The sequence below is a fragment of the Aythya fuligula genome, chromosome 15, assembly GCF_009819795.1.
Source record: "Aythya fuligula isolate bAytFul2 chromosome 15, bAytFul2.pri, whole genome shotgun sequence".
Lineage (NCBI taxonomy): Eukaryota > Metazoa > Chordata > Aves > Anseriformes > Anatidae > Aythya > Aythya fuligula.
In genome coordinates this window covers 12,785,591-12,806,740 of record NC_045573.1, presented here as the reverse complement: position 1 = coordinate 12,806,740, position 21,150 = coordinate 12,785,591, and the positions used below count along the sequence as shown (strand labels likewise).

Genomic DNA, 21,150 nt, shown 5'->3' with positions numbered 1-21,150 from the left:
ACAGACCTGTTATGTGAATTTTAGGCCTAGTAAATGCAAATAATGTGACTGGAGAAACCTTTCCTTAGCCTTTTAGGTTCTGGGCATAGCAGTGGTCTTCCAGGTGCATCTCCCTTTTAGTTTGCCTGCTACATGGCTTACTGATCGCGCGTTTTCTTCCCTCAGGGAATTCTCCTGGTGTACGACATCACAAACCGCTGGTCCTTCGATGGGATAGATCGATGGATCAAGGAAATAGATGAGGTAAGCCAAAGGGAAGAACCTGTGGAGCATACCAGCTTCCTACCGTGCCAGCTGTGTCCCAAAACACATGTGGGACTGTTTGGGGAGAAACGTGGCACAGGAGGGCAGCAGTCCAACAAAACCCCAGGGAGATGCCACCTCTGGTCTGGGGACAAGCGTGGCTCGGCTGGGGAGAGGAGGTGATGGCAGACCGCTACACGCAGAGGCAGGGTTTAATGTCTGTCCATCAGTATCGGTTCGGTATAAACCTGGAGTAGCAGGAAAGGGCTTGGGAATGGCAAGAAAGACGGGAAAGTTCCCTCTGAAGTGGACTGTGGGAGGGATAAATGAGTTGTCTTCATCGTGTAGTATTGATTGCTCAGCAGTCAGAGCAGCTTCTCCTCCTTTGCCTGTCACTGCTGTTGAAGCCAGGTAGAACACCGGGTGTCAGCTGCCGTGGCTAAAGGCAAACCATGACTTTCTTCACTTCTTTTTTTCTTTTTTTTCAGCATGCCCCTGGTGTCCCCCGGATCCTGGTGGGGAACAGGCTTCACCTGGCCTTCAAGCGGCAGGTGCCCACGGAGCAGGCCCGGGCCTACGCGGAGAAGAACTGCATGACGTTCTTTGAGGTCAGCCCCCTGTGCAACTTCAACGTGATAGAGTCCTTCACGGAGCTCTCCCGGATCGTCCTCATGCGGCACGGCATGGAGAAGATCTGGAGACCCAACAGAGGTGAGGAGGGCGCTCTGCGTGGGCAGCTGGAGGGGATGGAGAGAGGGGTAGGACTGCCTGGGTGGGAGGCTCGTGTGCTTGTCCCCGTGGGGTCTGAAAGCACCTGACCTGGTGAAATGGTGAAATGCTGAAGCTGAGCTGCAGCGAGCTGCCTGTGCTGGTGCCAGAGCCCTGCAGTGAGGGATGGGCAGCTCCAGAGGGCAGCTCAGCATGTCTGGGCTCTGAGCTCCTCTGGGACATCCTGCACCTCTGCGTTTACTCTAGATGAGGCTGAGGGTGATTAAGCTCACAGCTTGAAAGTACTGCAGTCAGATGGTTGTGTGGGATGAACCCGAGTGTAAGCAACTCTGTCCTTATCCTTGCCTGAGCCTGTATCTCCTGTTTTGGCAAGACGTGGGGGCAGAGTGAGCCCAGGGCAGCACAAGGAGTTGAAAAGGGATAAACCGTGTCCCTGCTGTAGGCATAAAGCAGAGGGCTGGGATGTTCTGTGTATCAAGGTGCATGTGCTGCAGGGCGGAAGGCAGTGAGCAGAGGCCACCTGATGTCCCAGCCCGTTGAATTAGAAGCGAAATAACCCTTAGGCCCCGCGTTCCTGGCTGGAGGTAGCAGCATGTCCTGCTGGCAGGCTGAGCAGCAGGAGTTTAACACCCCACGAGGGATGACCTGCCTTTGTCGGGGTCCTGCCATCCTGCTCGCTAGGGAGGGACGATCCCACTTGCTGGCCCCACTCACCAAAGTGCCTGCCAGACTCTCCCAGAGGGCAGCACCCCTAACTGCTGCCTGCCTGGGAGCAGCAGAGAGACTTCAGCAGCCAGCTGGAGGTGAACGTGTGCCCTCCTGTGGCCGGCTGCTGGGAAATCCCATCCGAGCCGACTTGCCAAGGCAGATCCACGTGGTTACGCTGAGCTACGAGGACTCTGGGAAGCTTGTCCTGGCTGGATGGGATCCCGCTGCTGCAAGCACCCCGCAGAGAGGCAGCTCGTGGCTGCTGCTCACCAAGTAGGTCCCAAACGAGCCCGTCCTACGTCAAGGCTGGCCAACAGAGAGAACTCCTTCCCTGGCCTCCCCTTCAGGCTGCCCTGGGGGAAACCAGGCGTGGGGCAGGGGCACAAGCCAGCCCAGTATCTGAGCCCAGGGTTGACACTACAGCTGGCCTGCTGCAAAGTCTGGCCTCCGCAGGCAGAGCCTACCTGAGCCGTACCCCACACCTACCCTGACTGATCTGCTCTCTGCTCAGGGCTCCCCTGCAGTCACTATTAGCTCTTCTCCCCTTCTAAGCAAAAACTGCACGTTGTAAAGAACGGGTGCAGGAAGGAGGCAGCCCTTGAGGTCTCTTGGGCCTTGACTGTCCGGTCTTTTTCTCCCACCAGTGTTCAGCCTACAGGACCTGTGCTGCCGAGCCATAGTTTCCTGCACCCCGGTGCACCTCATCGACAAGCTGCCGCTGCCCGTCACCATCAAGAGTCACCTGAAATCCTTCTCCATGGCCAACGGGATGAACGCGGTGATGATGCACGGCCGGTCGTACTCCCTGGCCAGCAGCGGCGGCGGGAGCAGCAGCAAAGGCAACAGCTTGAAGAGATCCAAGTCGATTCGGCCGCCCCAGAGCCCCCCACAGAACTGCTCGCGCAACAACTGCAAGATCTCTTAGCAGGACGGAGGCGCCGTGAGCTCCGAACGTGTCCGCACCCACCCACCGATGTACAGATGTTTGCACACTTCACCCTTTTCGACTGGATCCCTTCGGATGGGCCTCGGCTGCTCCTCTGACGGCGCGTGTGAGCGTTGGGAACGTGCTCACGTTTGGCCTCGCATGTGAAGCGCGGTGCCGGCCGGGGGGGGAGAGGACTCTGCCAAGTGACCCTCCAAGAATGCTTTGGGCTTTGCCTCTCGGCCCGGGGTGGAAAATTCAGCAGCTGCCGGGTTGGGGAGGGGGGAAGGGGAAAAAGCTCATCCAGTTTCGATGGAGAAATGGATTTAATGGCAGATTGAGAGGCTTAAGGGAGTAGGCAAGGAGAGTCTGTGCTGCAACTTTAACTCTTGGACTCCTGAACAGATTGCTGGTGCAATAGTGGCTGTTGGATGTAGTAAAGAAAATGGGGACAGGGGACTAGTGACCGTTTCCACCAGGATGTTAACCTGCTGTTGCCAAAAAGAAAAGAGGGGGAAAAAAAAAAAAAAAGGCAGGAGTTGGCCGATTGGCAAGCTGAAGGAAGCAGTCTGCTTGCCTTCTTCGTTTATTTATGTAAATATTATACATATATATATATCACTTGTTTTTTAAGGTTTTTTTTAAGAAGCAGTCAGGGAAAATTTTATGCAGCCATGTAAATAAAAGCACGGGATTAACTTTACCAGTGTCAGCAAAAGGGGAAAGATGGAGGATTTTAAGATGAAAATACACAAATGCTTTAAGAGACTTCCAGTCGCTGCCAGGATTTATGCTGGGTTTTTTAAATACTACATATGCAGAAGGAAAGAACAATGGGCGTGTTACGTACCCCAAGCTGCTTTACTCTGATTGTACCCTAAAATTTGAGTGCCGAAGGCAGGGTGGGATTTAGAATCAATTCGGGGGCAGAGCAGGGGCCTGGGGCTGGATTTTGTTTTCAGCGGGCAGGACAAAGAGGCAGCTCTGAGGTTTGAACCCACCCAGGCGACCGACCGACGCCTCGATCAGGTGCACGTTAGAAGATGTGAGGAGATCAGGGGCTGAGGAGCAGAGGGGGGAAGCCCCGAGCCTAAAGCAGCAGGAAGGTGCCAACCTTGTCCTGTACTGGGAGCAGCGCAGCAGAGCCCTGCCTCCACCACGCGCCTCGTGCACCTCCTGGATCCTCGCATTGCCACCCCGTGGGACTGGCCCTGAATCCTGCCTTTTTTGCTTTGCTTTCCCAAAGATGCCCTGCCTGAGCTCGTGCTGCTGTGGCTCCTCCTGGATGAAAGCGGGCAGGGGCAGACGCAGCTCGTCCCGCTGGAGGTGAAGGAGCAGCAGTGGGGCTGTGGCTGGGGGTGGACGCTGGGCGCCGCTTGCGCAGCAGGCAGCAGTCACCGGCCTCCACGTCCCGCCGTGGTGAGCGTGCTGGGCTCGTGGCCACGGCAGAGATCAGGAAAGCCGACTGCTTTGTCCTGTGGGACTGCTCCTGGGTTTTAGAGGACGTGCAGGCTCGGTGGCGAGAGCCTGAGATACGCGCCTGGGGCAGGAGAAGATCTGTCAAACAAAGGCATGTGCATCCCTGGCGCAGTCCCGTGGCAGTGTATTGGTTTGTGATGGAAATTCACCTGGAAACTGAAAACTCACGCCTAGACCTTACTACAGAAGAAGAGCAGGGCCTGGCAGCGGTACTGAGCTGTGCTGACAGGTCCCTGCAGCCAGCCAGGACGTGTGGATTGCGAGCACCGCGGCAGAAAGTGAACTGCTCCTTGTCTCCGCGGAGGAGAGCGGCGGTGCAGTGCTGCCATCTTCCTCCTGTTGTCAGCAACTCCTCGGGGCCTCGGCGTGCTCCTCTCCTCTCCTCTCCTCCCAAAGCTCCCCGTCGCCTTGCACGGGCAGGATGAAGCCGCAGCAGTTTCTGCGAGGCTGACGACCCCCTTGGTGCAAGCAGCAGGCGGGCGGGCAGCCCCCTGCCCTGGGCGAGGAAGGAGCCTTCCCCCTCCCCGCTCTGCGGAACAAAACCCAGCGCTGGGGTGGGTTTCTTGGCTTGTCCCTGGTGTGCTTTATTGCCCAGCTCAAATGAGCGGGGAGAGAATTAAACCCCGGGCAGAGGGGGGGAGAAGAATCCTTTGTAGTGGTGATTTGGCTCAGGAGCAAAGCTGCAGCCGATTTCGGCACGGAGTCCGGGGGATTTCTGGAACCTGTCTGGGACGGCTGGCACCTGTTTCCCATCACTTAACACACAGCAGAAGACAATCGCTGGCTCAGCAGCCCGGCGGGCTGGGGATATACGGCCAACAGGTGATGCACCCCAGCGCTGCAGAAGGCAGCTCCTCCTGGAAAACATCTCCTGGGCAGCGCGGGGCTGGGCTGCAGGCGGCCTCTCGCCTCCGCGGCAGCCAGGCAGCGGCGCGTGAGGCGGAGAGGCACGAAGGTTTCCTTCACAAAGTCACAAAGCTGCTGCATGTGTAGAAAAACTCGACGTACCTCTGCTTGGTTTTGCTTTGATAACGTGCGGCACCTCCTGCGCCTTTTGCCCAAAGCTGATTTTTTTTTTTTTTTTTTTTTTTTCATCCTGTAAAGTTCAAGAGATCCTGTCTGGAGGGAGAACGAAAGATTCACCCGGAATGTTTGCTCAGCAATTTATTTTATTATTATTTTTTTTAATTTAAAAAGGAAAAGAGGTTCTTGCATCTGATGTCAACACTAGTCTTTAGCTGCTCTCCAACACTTGTACCATTCCTGAGGGTTGTGTTTTGTTTTTGTTTCTTGGACTGTCCTTTTATTTTTTTATTCCTTTGTACAGTCAATGTTGTTCAACTGATTATACATGGTTTTGTTTTATATAAATTAAAGCCTTTTTTGTTTTGAACTGCCAACCAGGAGGTGGAGGAGTTGTATCAGGGTTTTTTTGGGGGGTGTGGGAGGAGGCTGGGAAGAGCTGTAAAAGAAAAAGTGGTGGTTTTGCCCAAAACTGGGCAAAAGCAGGTGTGCTTGTGATGCTGGTGTGTACCCCATCCAGCAACAGGAGCTGACACTGATCTCAGCTTCCCTTTGGGGAGGGTGGGAATCTTAAACTCCCGACGCCGGTTCTGGTCTTTTGCCCTGCTCCATACATACAAAAGCTGAAATTGTTCTCATCAAAAGCTCGATTGTCACACGATGGCTGAGGCTGGGTAGCTTTAAGCAAGCAGAGCCCGGCCTGGCAGGGGCTGAGTGCTACAAGAAGGCGCCTTCCCCATGGTGCCCGTGGGTTTGTGCAGCCACCCCATGGCCCTGGGAGCTGGGTGCTGGAGTCCAGAGCCAGCAGCTTTCTGCGGGGCTGGAAGGAAACCTCCTCGCCCCATCCTCTTCTGCTCCCAGCCCACCTCCCCGTGACCTCCCTCTTCCCCTGCCTGCTCACTTCCCGAGGATCAGATTTTCCACTTCGTACCAGACCGGCCACGCTTGTTTTAACAGCTTAAGTAATTATTGCTGGGGCTGGGAGGGGGCAAGGGGGGAAATCAGATAGCGTCTGCAGCCTGGAAAACCCTTAACTAAGGTAAAAGCTTGGCCGGGGAAGAGTCACGGAGCCCTTTTTGTTCTCTGGGTGGCTTCTGGCAGCGACTGCTCCTCATCAGCACGGTCTGGCTGAGGGCTGTGGGTGGCTTCAGGTGGGGGAAGCGCCAGCAGGAGCCAGCTCTGCGGGGGCAGCAGGGCAAGGAGATGCCATACACAGCATGCTGTGGCTCTGGCCGGTCCCATTGTGCCCCCTGGGTTGTTCCGTGGGGCTGTGGGGACGAGGCAGTGCTCCCCTGCCCCTACCCGGGCTGCTCGGTGCTGGGGTGCGGTGGCCGCGTTGCTGGAGCAGGAGCTGTCGTCCTCGCTGTGGCACGGGATGATCTGCTCCTCTCAGCTGGGGCTGCTGAGCAAAAGCCACCATCAGAGTCTGTGACCTTGGAAATGACCCCCCAAAATCCCCACTTTGGTGCACGATGCCTGTCTGAGCGGTGGCTGGGGCTGGGAGCAGAGCTGGGCACGGTAATACAGCCATAGGAACAGCAGGGTTGGGAAACAGCTCCAGGATCACCCGGTCCTACCACTGTCATCACTAAGCCATGTCCCCAAGCACCATGTCCAACGTTTCCTTGAACACCCCCAGGGACGGTGACTCCACCACCTCCCTGAACAACTCATCCCAGTGCCTGACTGCTCTTTGTGAGCAGAAATGTCTCCTCATTTCCAACATGAACCTCCCCTGGTGGACCTTGAGGCCATTCCCTCTGGTCCTATCACTGGTTACCTGTGAGCAGAGGCCGACCCCCAGCTCCCCACCCCTTCCTTTCAGGTAGTTGTAGAGCAATGAGGTCTCCCCTGAGCCTCCCCTTCCCCAGCCCAAACCCCCCCAGCCGCTCCTCTCAGGACTTGTGTCACAGACCCTGCTTTTGGGGCACCTTGGTGTGCAGACACGGGGAGTTGTGAAGATGAAGTCACAATTCCTGAAAGCCTTTAGATGATGAGGGTTTATCACGTGCTTGTTCTGGGGGAGGAGAATCGACCCTTCAAGACAGGGTTGATTGCCTTGTCGACCCTGTCCTGAAGCAGCAGCAGCACCGCCACTGGGGGAGGCGAGTGCTGGAGGTGCCCATCCTGTCCCCAGGGTCCCCAGGTGGCGATGCCCACACGGCTGCACCTCAGCTGGAACGAGGGGGATTTGGGGCTGGGGGCGTGTGGGGTCTCCACACAGAGCCCTGTGGCTGTGTGCAGGGGGTGCAGGGGGCTCCAGGCTGCTGTGCTGCCCCTTGGGCTGCTCGGATGCAATTCTCCGTTTGCAAAATCTCTCGCCAGCCTCCCCGCTGGTGTCCCAGGGCGGCACAACCCCCCCTGCACACCCCAGGCCAACTCAACCAAGTTGTCTGCCCCCGGCCAGATCCTGACCCCTCCACACCACCCAGCAGGGGCTGCGGGGAGGGAGCTGCTGCAGCGGGGCCGTGTGGGGTGAGCCCAGGCTGGGGCAGGAGGCGACGGCTCCTCCTTGGGCGCCTGCAGCCGGCACATTTGGGGCTGACAGCGGCCATGCCAGCTCCCCCTGCGCCTGGGGGACGGGGTGATGCCCAGGGGACAGCCTGGACCTGGTGCTGACTTGCACGTTTTGTCACCCCTCAGCACTACGATGGGCTGGGGGTTAAAAAAAGGCTAAGGAGGGGGCGCACCCAGCTCTGCCTGCGCCTGGCAGGGGTTTGGTGCTCATCCAGCTCCCAGGTCAAAGCTCGGGTCGTGGGTTCTCCCAGTGCTGCAGGAGTTAATGCTCCCCAGGCCGCTCCGAGACCCTTCCTGCCGCAGGTCAGTCTCCAGCAGGGATTAAGGGAATCTGGCTGGGAGCAAGGGCCGGCTCCTGCCAGCTTAGGGCCGGCTCCGGGAGGTGCTGTGCAAGGCAGCGGTGGGGTTGCAGCCCCGGCACAGGGTCCGGCCGGGGTCTGGCACGGCCAGGAGCTGCCTCCCCGGAGCAGAAAAATACGGAGCGTAAAAAACCCAGCTGCAGATCATCACCGGCTGCTGCTGGAACGGGGAGGGAGGGAGGGCCGGCTACAAACCTGTGGGTTTACGGGGGGCTGGGGGAGCCCGCAGGTGCCCAGAGGAGAAGGCAGACGTGGGGTGGGGGTCCCAGAGCAGCCCCCAGCATGGCCCTGCAGCCCCCCAGCCCCACTGCCCGGCTGCCGTAGCCTGGATCTCCGGCCGGTGGTGCCGTGGGGCTGGGGGCTGCGGCTGCTTCCCCGCCAGCAGACCCGGGGTGGCCGAGCCGCGGCGGGCAGACAACAGGCTCTGGCTGTTTTCTCATCCTGCAGGAATTCGGCTCCATGGGCCGGGCATTTTTTTCCCCTCCTTTCACTCTCTCTCTTTGGAGACTTTCCGCATTCTGCCTTTGATCTCCCCCCTGTGTTTGCCCAGTCGATCGGCTCAGACGGGGTTAGAGGCTGAGGTCAGCGCCTTTTCCATTCCAAACACCCAGAAACATCAGTGAGAAGGGAGGGGATTCAGATTACAACCTTCCCGTCCTCCCCTTCCACCCCTGCCCCACACGCAGGCTGCACCCCAGCCCCACTGCCCGCTCCCGCCGTGCTGGGAGCCTGGCCCTGCCGCCGCTGCCACGGCTTCGGGGTGCCAGGCATGGAGTGAGCCCCCCGGCAGCACGGGGACACCAACGAGGCTGAGCCACCACTGCACGATGCTGTCCCCATCACCCTGAGGGCTCAGCGATGGACGGAGGTGCCGGGCAGCATCCCTGCAGAGCCAGCACGCTGCAGGCGTGCTAAACCACGGCAGTTTGGACCTCATCTCCTCCTCCTCTTTGTCCTCCCTGCCTCCTTTTTGATTTTTTTTTTGATTTTTTTTTTTTCCCTTCCATCCAATGTGATTTGTGCCGAGCCTCGCGGCAGGGCACAGGGCAGCCAGATGCCTCGCCGGAGTTTTGGCCGCCCGGGACGCCGGGTGCGCGCAGGCGGGCGGCAGCTCGGCAGGGCTGAGCCGATGCGTGCGGCGCTGCTCCTGCCCTTGCTGGCCGCCGCCGCCGCCGGGCTGAGCCTGCAGCCGGCCAGGATGCGGCACCTGGGGGTCTGCCCCAACCAGCTGAACCCCAACCTCTGGGTGGACGCGCAGAGCACCTGCGAGCGGGAGTGCCAGGCCGACCAGGTGAGCAGGGGGGCTGCATGGGGGCTGCGGGCACGGATGGGATGGGTTTGGGTGCTGCTGGGGCTGCACGCAGCTGCTTGGAAAAACCCGTGTGGTTTTGTGGGGCTGGGGTGTCCCCAGGGGGTGCTGGTTCCCGGTGTGTCGGGATGGCTGGTCCCAGCGCTGGGGACTGCAGCCGATGGACGCAGTGCCCTGTGTGCTCAGCCCCTCTGCAACTTCACCCTGCCCTGCACGAGCGGTGCCCAGGGGCTGTTCCCAATCCCTGCAGCAGGCAAAGCTACGGCTTATTGCCCCACTGTGTCCCCCCCAGCCACTCTCCATGTCCAAGACCTCCCCCCTACCCCATACACCCCCAGGATGCTCCCAGCTGGTTGTGGGGCCGCCGCTGAGACGAGGGGTGTGGGTGCACTGCGACTGCTCCCCCCACCAAGCCCCTCAGCTTTCCCAGGAGCCCAGTGCTGCCCATCCCAGGGGACTGAGCACGCCGCAGTTCATCACTGCAATGAGTTCTGCCTCCCCTCAGCCAGCCAAAGCTTGCAGGCTCCCCGACCCATGGGGGGGGGGGGGGGGACAGCACCGGGTCCCCTCTCAGTGCACCCACGGTGGCAGGTCCTCACCGGGTGACCGCGCTGCCCCAGGGCATGGCATCGCTGTGCAGGGGGGGGCTGTCTGTGCCTCACCCCCACCATCCTGGGGGGCTGAGTTCAACCTGGGTCCGGGCACACAGCTGTGCAGGGAAGGTCCAACTCGGACCCAACACCCAGAGGAGCCCAGGAACGGTGAAGGTTCTCCAGCAGTGGGAGCATCCCCACAGCTGTGGCATGGCGCTGACCCCCTCTCTCCCCTCCTTCTCCTTCCCTTCCCCTCCCGGCCAGGACTGCGAGGGCTTCGAGAAGTGCTGCACCAACGTCTGCGGGCTGCGCAGCTGCGTGGCCGCCCGCTTCGCCGACGGCAGCCTGCCGGCGCTGGAGCTGGGCCGTGGTCCCTCGTGCGAGAGCTTCGTGTGCGCGCAGCAGGGCTCCGACTGCGACATCTGGGACGGGCAGCCCGTCTGCAAGTGCAAGGACCGCTGCGAGAAGGAGCCCAACTTCACCTGCGCCTCCGACGGCCTCACCTACTACAACAAGTGCTACATGGATGCCGAGGCGTGCCTCCGCGGCACGCGCCTCACCACCGTGCCCTGCAAGTACATCTTCACCTGGCCCGACACCAGCCCCGTGCCGCGGGAGACGACGGCGCGGCCCACGCCGGGCGCCGGCCCCGAGGTGCCGGTGCCCCCCGCCCTCTACAGCAACCCCTTCCACCAGGCCGTGCGCGCCGGCGGCACCGTCAGCTTCCGCTGCGACGTGAGCGGCCGCCCGCGGCCCGACATCACCTGGGAGAAGCAGAGCGACCGGGCCGAGAACTTCATCATGCGGCCCGACCAGATGTACGGCAACGTGGTGGTCACCAACATCGGGCAGCTGGTCATCTACAACGCCCGCCAGGAGGATGCCGGCATCTACACCTGCACGGCCAGGAACGCCGCCGGGCTGCTGCGCGCCGACTTCCCGCTCTCGGTGCTCAAGCGGGAGCCCGGGGGGGCCCCGCGGGCCAGCAGCCCCCAGCCCTTCCCCAGCGCCGAGTGCCTGAAGGAGCCCGACCGGCGCCGCTGCGAGGCCCTGGAGGTGCGCTGGCACTTCGACGCCAAGCAGGGCTCCTGCCTCACCTTCCGCTACGGCGGCTGCGGCGCCAACAGGAACCACTTCGAGACGTACGAGGAGTGCCGCGCCGCCTGCCTGGGCAGCGCCCGGCCCACCTGCCTGCTGCCCATGGTGCAGGGCCCCTGCCAGAACTGGGAGCCCCGCTGGGCCTACAACCACCTGCTGAAGCAGTGCCACTCCTTCGTCTACGGCGGCTGCGAGGGCAACAACAACAACTTCGACAGCAAGGAGACCTGCGAGGACGTCTGCCCCTTCCCCAAGAGCCTGCAGTGCAAGGCCTGCCGCCTCAAGAGCAAGATGGTGCTGAGCCTCTGCCGCAGCGACTTCGCCATCGTGGGGCGGCTGATGGAGATCGTCGAGGACCAGGACTCAGGCATCGCCCGCTTCGCCCTCGAGGACGTCCTCAAGGATGAGAAGATGGGCCTCAAGTTCTTCAACATCAAGTATCTGGAGGTGACCTTGACCGACATGGACTGGAGCTGCCCCTGCCCCAACATGACGGCCGAGGACGGGCCGCTCATCATCATGGGCGAGGTGCACGACGGCATGGCCACGCTGGACCCCAGCAGCTACGTCCGGGCAGCCAACGACAAGCGGGTGAAGAAGATCTACGAGCTGATGGAGAAGAAAACCTGCGACCTCCTCAACCGCTTCCAGGACTAGGGGAGAGCCGGGATGCGCAGACGCGGGGGCTGCAGGGCTGCAGACCCCTGGTGGGGGGGGACAGCACGCCCAAGCCCGCATTTATTTAGCAGTTATCACCATTTTGTAGTTCCCTCCCCTGTAATTTATCTGTCCGCATGCCCTCCCCATGTACCCCCAGCCTGGGCAGCAGCAATAAAGGACTGGGCTGGGTTGCAGAGGGGTCTGCCCGGCCCCCCACCCACGACAACCTTCCCGCAGCACCAAAGCCTCGGGTGCAGCGTGATGCCCTCGAGCTCTGTGCTGCTCCGCGGCTGCGCTCTGCAGGGCTCTGGGCAGGGGCTGGTGCCCCACAACCTCAGTGCTGGGGGGCAGTGATGGAGGGAGAGCCCCCACCCCAAATGTGTCTCTGGAACAGGGACAGTGCGTGGCGGCCGGGCTGGAGCTCTTGGGAAGCTGCTGGTGGGGCGCAGCCCCCCCAGACTTTATTGGGGGCAGCAGCGTGGTCCCATGTGGGGAATGGGGTCCCACAGCTCGGCACGGCACCTGCCTGGAGACATGGAAACCAGCACCGGGAGAGAGCTGCCCCCTGTGCCCCCTCCCAGGTTGTGCCACCCAGGGAGTCCCACGGAGGAGCCAGAGGAGATGGAGCCGAGACCTCTGGCCGGGGCAAGCCGTGGCACTGCGCCCTCGTTGCCGTGCCCAGCCCCTTGCGAAGCCGTGCTGGGAGATGCCCGCAGGGCGCAGCGGGTTACAGCTTGCGGAAGATGAGGCTCTTGTTGTTGGCTGGCATGTCCACCTGCAAGCACAGAGCTGGGGTCGGGGGGGGGGGCCACCGTCACGGGGACCGTCCCCCCCAGGGACTCAGCACCTACCATCCTCTCCAGGCGCATCCCGTTGGCCTCAGCCAGCTGCCGCAGCAGCGCCGTGTCCCGAAGGCCCCAGGCGGGGTTGCTGCCGGGAAGGGAGGCACCGGTGAGCCAGGCGGACGGGCAGGCAGACCCCTCACCCCCAAAATGACCCCATCTCCCAGGGGTGCCCCGAGGAGCCCCTGCTTTAGGTGTTTTCCCGAGGGATCCCACTCGGAGGGTGGGCACGCGGTGGGCAGTGCCAGCAGGGCGGGCAGCAGGGGCAGCCCCAGGCAGGCTGCTTGGACCCCCAGCCCCTGGCTTCCCCCTCCTACCTCTGCCTCAGGCTGCGGTCAAATTCCACGTTGCTCTGGGGACTGATCTGGCCATCCACAGCGTACGGCTGCCAGGACACAAAGCCGGAGCTGTGGGCTCGAGCCACGGCTCCCTGCTGGAATCCCCAGTCCCTGTCCCTGTCCCCCCAAGGCCAAGCAAGAAGGGACACGGCCCTAGAAGGAGCCACAGATGTTGTCACCCACCGCAGGGCTCCCAGCCTCTGCTCTGCTCCTCTGCAGAGTGTTTTGGGGTGATGCAGGAGTGCTTACACCCAGCAGACAGCACCCCTGAAGTGCTGGGGGCGAATGGCCAAAGCAGCCCCATCCAGAGCTCACAGCACTCCCCAGAAGACTGATCCTCCCTTAACTTGAGCCCCCCTTTTCCCAGCCCAGGGAATCCCCCCCTCTGCCCCCAGCAGGAGCTCCAGCATGCCCAGGGCCACCCCTCACCCCACCGCCGTGCTCCCACCCGGCCCTTGGAGCAGCACCCACCCCGTAGGTGAAGAGCACGCCTCCGGGCTTCAGCAGCACCCCGGCCCCCTTGAACAGCCCCTGGGGAAAGAAAGAAGCAGGGGCTGGGTCAGAACACCAGGGACACCCCACAGCTGATTTCCCAACCCCGGGCACTGCAGCCTTCACCCCGAGCCCCCCAATAAATACAGGGAGCTGCACCCGAGCCCCCCACGCCCCCAGGGGTGCCGGGCACCGCTCACCTCCGTGCAGCGCAGCTCCGAGATGTGCATCATGTTGATGCTGACGACGAGGTCGAGGGTGGCGGGCTGGGTGCCCCCCCAGGTCTCCCAGCCCTGCGAGACGTCCAGGTAGATGGGCGGCAGCATGTTGGGCACCTGCATGGCCTCTGCGTAGGCAGCGATGCTGCGGGCACAACCCCCCCGTCAGCCCCAGTGCCGCCCCGCAGCAGCACCCGAAGCCCACCCGCCCCGGCTGCCGGCAGCGTCTCCCAGGTGGAGTCTCTGATGTCTCGTAATAAGGCTGTGCTCGCAACCCAGCAGAGGAGGGGGGCACCAGCTTGGCTCTGGTGTTTCAGGGGCTGCGGGATGACGGGGCACTGCATGAGCCTTGCCTCCGCTCACAGCCAGGGAGCTGCTTTGGAGAGCAGGAGGTTCCCAGCCCGCACAGCACCACGCACGGCACGGCTCCCAGCCACGAGGAGGAGAGCCTCCTGCAAACCTGGCTTTAAGAACACACTGAAAAATCCCAGAGAAACCCTCTAGACACTGCTCCCAGGTCCCAGCACTGCCTCCTCCAGCCCCGTCCCCGAAGGGCTCAGGGCAAGCAGCACAACCCCTCCACCCTGGCTCTGAAAATCAGCCTGGACGTGGAGATGTGGCCAGAGAAGGGCTGTGAGTGCCGCACGGCGGTCTGGCCCCGTGCTGAACCTCTGCCCCAGCCCGGGGAGTATTTTTAACCAGGGCAGCGAGTGCTCGGGGCTGCTCCCAACGAGGGGACGGGTGGAAGGATGCGGGCTGAGCCCCCCGGCCCCGGGGGCTATTTCTGCCCCTCTGCAGCAGGCCGCTGGAAGGGAGTGATTTGCTGTTGGGGAATTCCTCTCCTTTTAAGAGCCCGCGTTTATTTTGGTTTCCTCGATGGAAAACCGATCCCGTGCGGCGCTGCAATGCCTGGAATGGGCATCTGGGTGCGGCGGGGCCCCCGCACGCAGCCCCGCAGTGCGAACAACCGGGGGCTGGCAGCTCCTCGGGGGGCTGGGGGCTCGTAGAGGGGGGCTGGGGGCTTCGTCGGGGGCTCTGGTGGCTCCTCGGGGGGCTGGCGGCTCCGTCGGGGTTCCCGGCAGTGCCGGTGGGCAGCGGGGCGCGGTGCCCCTCGCATCCCCCCGCATCCCCTCGCCGTCGCACGGGTCCCCCCCGGGAGCCACCCAGAAGCAAACGCTGCCAGCCGGAGACCCCGGGGGGGGGGGGTTCAGCCCCAGCTCGGTTCCCGCTGCGGCCCCCCCCGGGCAGCCCGGAGCCGCCGCCCCCGGCCCCTCTCCTCTCACCTGCGCAGCGCCCGGGGCTCCACGTCGGAGGGCAGCCAGCGGGCGTGCGGCAGCGCCCGGGCGCAGTGCGCGGCGTGCAGCCCCGCGCCCGCCCCCACCTCCAGCACCCGCACGGGGCCCGGCCCCGCGTACTCCCGCAGCACCGCCAGGATCGGGCCCTTGTTGCGCTCCGCCGCCGCCGGCGCCAGCATGGTTGGACGGGGCGGGCTGGGGGTGGCACGGGGAGGCTCGGGGAGGCACGGCACGGCACGCTGGGGAGTGTAGTCGCAGGGCACAGGACTACAGCTCCCAGCCCGCCCCGCTGCTGCCACCCTCCTTCCTCCTCCACCCCCCCCAAAAAAAATAAAAAATAAAAAATAAAAAAAAAAATCCGACAGCCGCCCTCGCCGCCGTCCCGGCCCCGGGACGTGGCAAAAAAAAAGGCCGAGGTTTTACCTTAAAAGGTGAAAAGGGAATCTCGTAGAGATTTAAGAAAAATAAAAGATAAGAAAAAAAAGATTCTGCGCCGCCCGGGAATCGAACCCGGGTCGCAAGAATGGGAATCTTGCATGATACCACTACACCAGCGGCGCCGCTGGTTACAAAACCCAGCCCGGTCCCTTTTGAGTCTCTCCCGGCCCCGTTTTCCCCCCCCCCTGCAGCGACCCCCGACGGCCCCCAACGACCCCGACGGCCGCGGTGCCCCCGCCGAAGCCCGGGGTGCTGCGGGGCTCCGGGCCTGTGCGTGGCGAAGCGTGGGGAGGCCACACGGTGCACGCAGGTGTCCTCGGCCATCTGCTGCTGTCTCGGGTGGGGGAAACTGAGGCACGACCCCCCCGGGAGGCAGGATGGGAACACCGAGGTCCCCTGGGCTGCAGGGTCACAGTCACGTTAACCAGGGCCTGCTGTGTGAGGTATCCCGGAGGGGTTGGGGGAGCTCTGGGGGGCTGCTGGCTGCACCCCCGTGGGCCACCCAGGGGTGCCCAGCACCCTGCAGGATCCGGCCCTGCTCATCCCCACTGCACAAGCAGCACGGGAGGGTTGTGCAGGCCCCAGAGCTAGGCTGAGGCATCTTCACCACCCCAAGAGTTGTCCCACAGCCTCTCCCCAAAGCCCCCAGCACTGCCCAGGGCAGGTGACACCACCCAGACATGGGGGCCACCCCCAGCCCCACGCCTCCCACCGTGCGTTCTGGCCCGCAGACCTCGTGCACCTTCCCCATCCAAAGGTCACCTCGGCACAAGGATGGGGCCACAGCCACCCAGCCCCTCGTCCTGTGCTGTGGGGTGGCCCCATGGGGTGCAGTGTTGGGGGGCACACTGCTCCTGCTCACACAGCTCAGGGACCTCCGGGCTCAGTGGGTGGCAGCACCCAGGGGTGTCCCCGAGCCCTGTGCAGATTTGGGGACACAGAGTGCCAGGAGCAAGGTGCTGCCCTCACCCAGACCCAGGGCCCCTCGCTGTCCCCAAATGCAGAAGGACAGGGGGTGGTGGCACCTCTGTGGCCCAGGACACGCGGTGCCAGCCGCAGCGTTCGGCCGTGCCCTGGCACCTCGCGCTGTCCCCTGCGTGTCCCCTGCGCGTCCCAGCCGCTCCTCCTTGTCCCCTGCGCCTGCCATGTGTCCTCCCAGGGGTCCCGCGCGTGTCCCCCGGGTGTCGCACGAGTGACTCCTGCGCCCTCCCCGCCCCTGCGCTCCACGTGCGCCCTGCGCCCTCCACGTGCCCGGGGCCCCCACGGCCCCCACGCGCCCCACGCGCGCCCCCCTCCCCGCTCCCCGCAGGGACGCGATCGCGTGGGGGACACCTCGCAGCTCCCCCCCCCCCGAGCCCCGAGCTCCCACGGCCACCCCCCCACCACGGCCCCGCGCTCTGCGAACCGCCCCCTTGGAGGGGGCGGGCCCGGTTAAAGGCCCCGGGGGGGCGCCGAGCGCACTCGGCCGGCAGGAGCGGCGGGGCCGTGCCGGGCCGGGCCGGGCCGTGCCGTCGGGGGGGGCCGCAGGATGTACACGCTGACACGCGGCCCCAGCAAGCTGGCCACGCAGCGCCGCACAGGTAGCGGGGACCGGGGAGGTGGAGGGGGGGGGGGGACACGGAGCAAAGAGAGAAGGCGGAGGCGGAGGGAAGAGGTGGGGGGGCGGCCGAGCGGCGGTGCCGGTGCCCCCCCGGCTCCTCGCCGCCCGGCTCTGACGGCCGCTGCCGCCCGCAGGTCCGACACAGCAGCCGGTGGAGAGCAAGGTGGGCGAGCCGCGGGGCCGGCTGCAGCCCGGTGCCTGGCCCCCCGCCAGGTGAGCCCCTCTGAGCGCCGTGACCTTGGGGAAAGGTGACCGCGGCCGTGCGGCGCCGGGACGGGACGGGACGCCACGGGGAAGGGGAGGGGGGGGGAGCGGGACGGGGCGCGGAGCCCCCCGGCAAGGGAGGGAGTGTGGAGGGTGAGGGGGGGACCGGAGCGCGCCGGGGAGGGGGGTCCCGGTTGGGGGCTGCCCCCCGGGGGGCTGCGGGGGGCTGAGCGCCGCGGGGAGGGGGCGCGGAGCTTCGCCGCCCCCCCTGGCCGCGCTAGGTGCGAGGTCGGTCCCTCAAAGCCCGGGGGTGCCGGGCCGCGAGGTCCCCCCCGCCGGGAGCTGGGAGCCCCCCGCGGCCGGCCCCGGCGGAGTTGTGCAAGCGGCGGGGAGGGCCGGGCAGGGAGCGGGGCTCAATCGGTGCCCGCTGCGCCTCCAGCAGCCCGGCAGGGCCCCGCTGCGGTGGGTTACGGCCCCCCCCCCGGGCTGTGCTCGGCCCCCCCGGGCTGTGCTCGGTCCCCCCAGGCTCTGCGAGCAGGGGGCTCCCCCCGGCTCCGTGCGGTTTGCCGGCTGCGCGAGGCAGCTCCTGCAGCCCGGGTCTGCTCCCTGCCCTCGCCACCTGTCCCTTTCCCTCCCCAAGGAAGGGGAAAAAAGCCTTTGGGATGGGCTCCCAGCTCTCAGCAGGAGCTGGTGGAAGGGGGTTAAGCGGCTGGAGGGGGGAGATAACCTCCCTGAAGGAGGGTGCTGCTGCAGCAGGCGTGGGGCTGGGGAGCTGGGGCGAGCCCTGGGGCTGGCTTTAGCGGGAGGAGGCGATGCTGCTTTCTCCCCTTTCCTCCATCTTCAAGAAATGCATAAGAAAAGCTTCACCTCCAGCTTGCTTTCTTGCCTGTCATCTCATAAATTAACTGCTGAACCGTTCTCCCTCCTCAGGGCAGGCTGCCTGCTCACGCTCCCTCCCCGCAGCAGGTGCTCGAACGTGCTGGGTGCCCTGGGGCGTGCGTGTGGGGCTGGGGCTGGGGCTGCGTGACTTTGGGGGAGCCTTCCCCTGCCCCATGCCTTGGGGCAGCTCCCGCAGGCTGCAGGGGCACGGGCAGGGGCTGCCTGCTCCAGCTCTGCTGCTCTCCAAACCATGTTCCACCTCCCCCCCCCCCCCCCCACGTGCTCTGGGGCCTTTCAGACTTTGTCCCGTGAGAAGCGTGACCGCTGCAAACGTGTCCTGCCCCAGAGCTGCTCAAGGGCAGCTCAAATACTGAACCTTGGCGTGCAGCACGCTGCCGAGCCTCGCTCCAGGTCCTCAGTTTGGGTCTGGCTGGCTTCGCAGGGTTTCCAGATGGGTTCGAGTGCCCGGCTCTGGGCAGGAGGGGTGCCAGGTCGCGGGGAGCCCGCTCTGGTCCCAGTTCCCAGACCTCTGTCCCAGTTCCCCGAGTGCCCTGTGGATGTGCTGCTGGAGCCGGGCACCCCGCTGCTGCAGCAGGAGGAGCAGGGCCGCTCCAGCGAGCTCGGCATCACGAGTTCAGATGTTTGCCTGTGCTCAGAGCACTTCCCACTGCCCAAACAACATCTCACTTCCATTTTCCTTGTGTTTCAGCAATTCCTCTTTGGCAGCAAATTTCCTGTGTGCCAGGGCGGGAGGGGGCAGCTCTTGCTTTTGCTGTCATCTCCCCTCCGGTGCTTGCAGGCACAGTTCCCCTGGGGCTTTCCCCCACCCGTGGTGCCCTTCTCCCTCCGCAGGCTCCTCTCGGGCTGGGTGACCTTTCCTTGCCGCCTGTTGCATCAGTTTAACGCTTCCCAAGGTTTGCAGTCCAAGGCTGCGTGGCTGCCTGGCCGGGCACGTGGCTGTGCACTACCCTCATTTAATGCCTCCGTGCCTCGGTTTCCCCTCGCCGTGAGGTGGAGGTGTTTGCCCTGAAGCACTCCAGGCTTTGCAGAGCTGCAGCAGCTGGCGGGTTCCCGGTGCCACACGCTCGTGTGTCCCCCCCTGTGTCCCCTGCATGGCTGTGAGGGGCCGTGTGTGCCTCCCTGCACGGCAGGGGGGTGAGCAGCATGCCCGGGCACCCTGGCACACTTTTCCCCGTTACTTTTGGGCCCAGCCTGCTTCCCTGTGCCCCCAGCCTAGCGAGTGTGCTGTCACCCTGCAGCAACCCTTCTGCCTTCACCGGGGGCACAGCCGAAACCTGAAAAGCAAATGTCCCTGCTCGGCCCGGGGACCTGCCTGTGGGCACTGCCTTGGGGCCACCCGCAGCCTTCTTGCACCCTCTGGCCCAGGCTGGAGCAGCTGCTTCGGCTTTTTCCTGGGGGAGAAGGAATCGCTGAGCACTGCCTTCGGGACTTGGGTGCCCACCCTGTCTGTCTGTCTGTCCGTCCTGCCCCTCTATGCTGTGGGGCGATGGGGAGGGGACGGCGCAGAGCCGTGGTGGCCCTGCCGTGCTGCACGGCCGTGTCCCTGCTGTCCCCGGGCAGCCCTACAGGCCAGGCTCGAGGCTGGGGCTGGCTGCGTGTGCATCGCTTCCACGAGCTCCTGCGGCACCCGTCCAGCACCGGCTCCTCCTCCTCCTCCTCCTCAACCCTCGCCTTGCCCCCGCAGCCCGCTCCCGAAGCTCGTCTTCAACAGAGTGAACGGCAAGCGGCCTCAGGTGCTGCTGCCGCACGCCGCGGGGCCTGAGGAGTGCTACACGGCCGCCCACGAGGAGAACGTCCGCTTCGTCTACGAAGGTGCGGGGGGCTCGGGGGAGGCCCTGTGGGGCGCTGGCTGCTGGCCCGGGCCTCACCCGTTGCCCTCTGTCCCCAGCCTGGCAGGAGGTCGAGCAGCAGCTGGACGACAGCCAGAGAGGGGAGAGCGCCCGCGGGCCCGTGCAGTACGTAGAGAAAACCCCGGACCCCAGCCTGAAATGTGAGTGAGGTTTGGGGGGGGGTGGAGAGGGGATATGGGGGGGTCCCACAGGCCCTGCTGGAGGCCCAGCCAGCACGATGCCTTGCTGCTGCCTCCTCTCAGAGCGGTGCCTCCTCCAGCCACCAAAGGGGCAGGGGACAACATGTCCCCTGCACAGGGGCAGGGGACAACATGTGTGAGCTCTCTGGGCAGCCACCCCGGGGGTCCTGCAGCAGCCGAGGAGGTTACGGCCCCAAAAAGTGAAGGACCCCATAGCCCCAGCCTGGGACGGGGCTCCAGGGAGGGGGGATCTCGGTGGTGTTTTTCCCAGTGGCAAACAGACACAGGGAATGCACACTGGTGGGAACAGGCTGTGCTCTGCTGCCTTCTCCAGCTGCTCTCCTATGCTCTCTCTCTCCCCTCTCTTTCAGACTTTGTTCCCATCGACCTGGAGGAGTGGTGGGCAAAACAATTTTTGGCCAAAATCTGAACCATATCATAAAAGGGAAGAAAGTTTTTTTTTCTTCTTTTTTTTTTTTTTTAAAAAAAAAAAAAAAGCTAAGAGCCTCTCTGGTCACACCCTGGACTCGGTGGTATTTAGAAACACCTTTTTACAAGATGTCAGCAACCCCGTGACCCCTCTCTGCCAGCCCACCGAGGACGGCGGGACCGGACCACAGCCATGCCCGGCCACGCGCCTGCTCCCTGCGCAGAGCGGAGGAGCCGCGAGCGGCCCCGGCCGGGATTCCTCAAGTGCCAGTTCTGAGACGTCTGCGGCTCCGGCAGCCCCCCCGGGACACTGCGGTGCCGTGCTGGGGCCAGGCAGGAGCAGCCTCCCCCCCGGAGGACAGCAGGTGGCTGTAGCAGGACTGCCAGACAATAAAGCGCTCAAACTGCCCGTGGCGAGGCGCTTGCGGCGGGCTGGGGAGGATTTGCTCGGTGGAGCGGCTGAGGCTGAGCTGGGGGAGCCCCCTGGCTTCCTCCAGGCCCTCCTCGGAGCTGCCTCCTGCTTCTTCCACCCCGTACAGGCCGAGGGAAGCTGCTGTGGGGGCACCTTTGGGGCAGGGGGGTGTCAGAACCGCACTGTGCATCGTCTCTCCAGCACATTGGGGTAAAGCAGCAGGGAGAAGGGCTGAGGGCCAGCACCATCCTGCAGGGGAAGGGACGGGGGACACTTCCCCCAGAGGGGTGCTTGCAGCCCCAGCAGTGAG

General features: G+C 63.9%; 4 protein-coding genes and 1 non-coding gene across 5 annotated transcripts in view; 3 read left to right on the top strand and 2 right to left on the bottom strand.

The window, feature by feature from the left end:
- The window catches only part of RAB40C (RAB40C, member RAS oncogene family), a 31,714-nt gene extending 26,230 nt beyond the window's left edge, over positions 1-5,484 (top strand). Inside the window, exons 4-6 of the mRNA XM_032197487.1 lie at positions 166-243; positions 732-954; positions 2,325-5,484. Coding sequence (XP_032053378.1) covers positions 166-243; positions 732-954; positions 2,325-2,605 — 582 coding nt within the window. The 3' untranslated portion in view covers positions 2,606-5,484. The remainder of the gene's footprint in view (positions 1-165; positions 244-731; positions 955-2,324) is intronic.
- A 3,553-nt stretch (positions 5,485-9,037) lies between these two features.
- On the top strand, positions 9,038-11,702 carry WFIKKN1 (WAP, follistatin/kazal, immunoglobulin, kunitz and netrin domain containing 1). The gene is made up of 2 exons (XM_032197680.1): positions 9,038-9,274; positions 10,150-11,702. The coding sequence occupies exons 1-2, from the start codon at positions 9,038-9,040 to the stop codon at positions 11,638-11,640; spliced, it is 1,728 nt and encodes a 575-aa protein (XP_032053571.1). The 3' UTR covers positions 11,641-11,702.
- Positions 11,654-15,010, bottom strand: METTL26 (methyltransferase like 26). The gene is made up of 6 exons (XM_032197681.1): positions 14,817-15,010; positions 13,516-13,678; positions 13,295-13,354; positions 12,803-12,870; positions 12,495-12,573; positions 11,654-12,418 (listed from the first exon to the last, which is right to left on the bottom strand). Exons 1-6 carry the CDS (start codon positions 15,005-15,007, stop codon positions 12,371-12,373), a joined length of 609 nt encoding a protein of 202 aa, XP_032053572.1. The 5' UTR covers positions 15,008-15,010; the 3' UTR covers positions 11,654-12,370.
- A 307-nt stretch (positions 15,011-15,317) lies between these two features.
- On the bottom strand, positions 15,318-15,388 carry TRNAG-CCC. Its single transcript has one exon. It is a non-coding gene; the product is annotated as a tRNA-Gly (tRNA).
- A 1,367-nt stretch (positions 15,389-16,755) lies between these two features.
- On the top strand, positions 16,756-20,443 carry MCRIP2 (MAPK regulated corepressor interacting protein 2). The gene is made up of 5 exons (XM_032197838.1): positions 16,756-16,846; positions 17,001-17,079; positions 19,655-19,782; positions 19,859-19,960; positions 20,371-20,443. The coding sequence occupies exons 1-5, from the start codon at positions 16,795-16,797 to the stop codon at positions 20,427-20,429; spliced, it is 420 nt and encodes a 139-aa protein (XP_032053729.1). The 5' UTR covers positions 16,756-16,794; the 3' UTR covers positions 20,430-20,443.
- Positions 20,444-21,150: the final 707 nt, after the last annotated feature.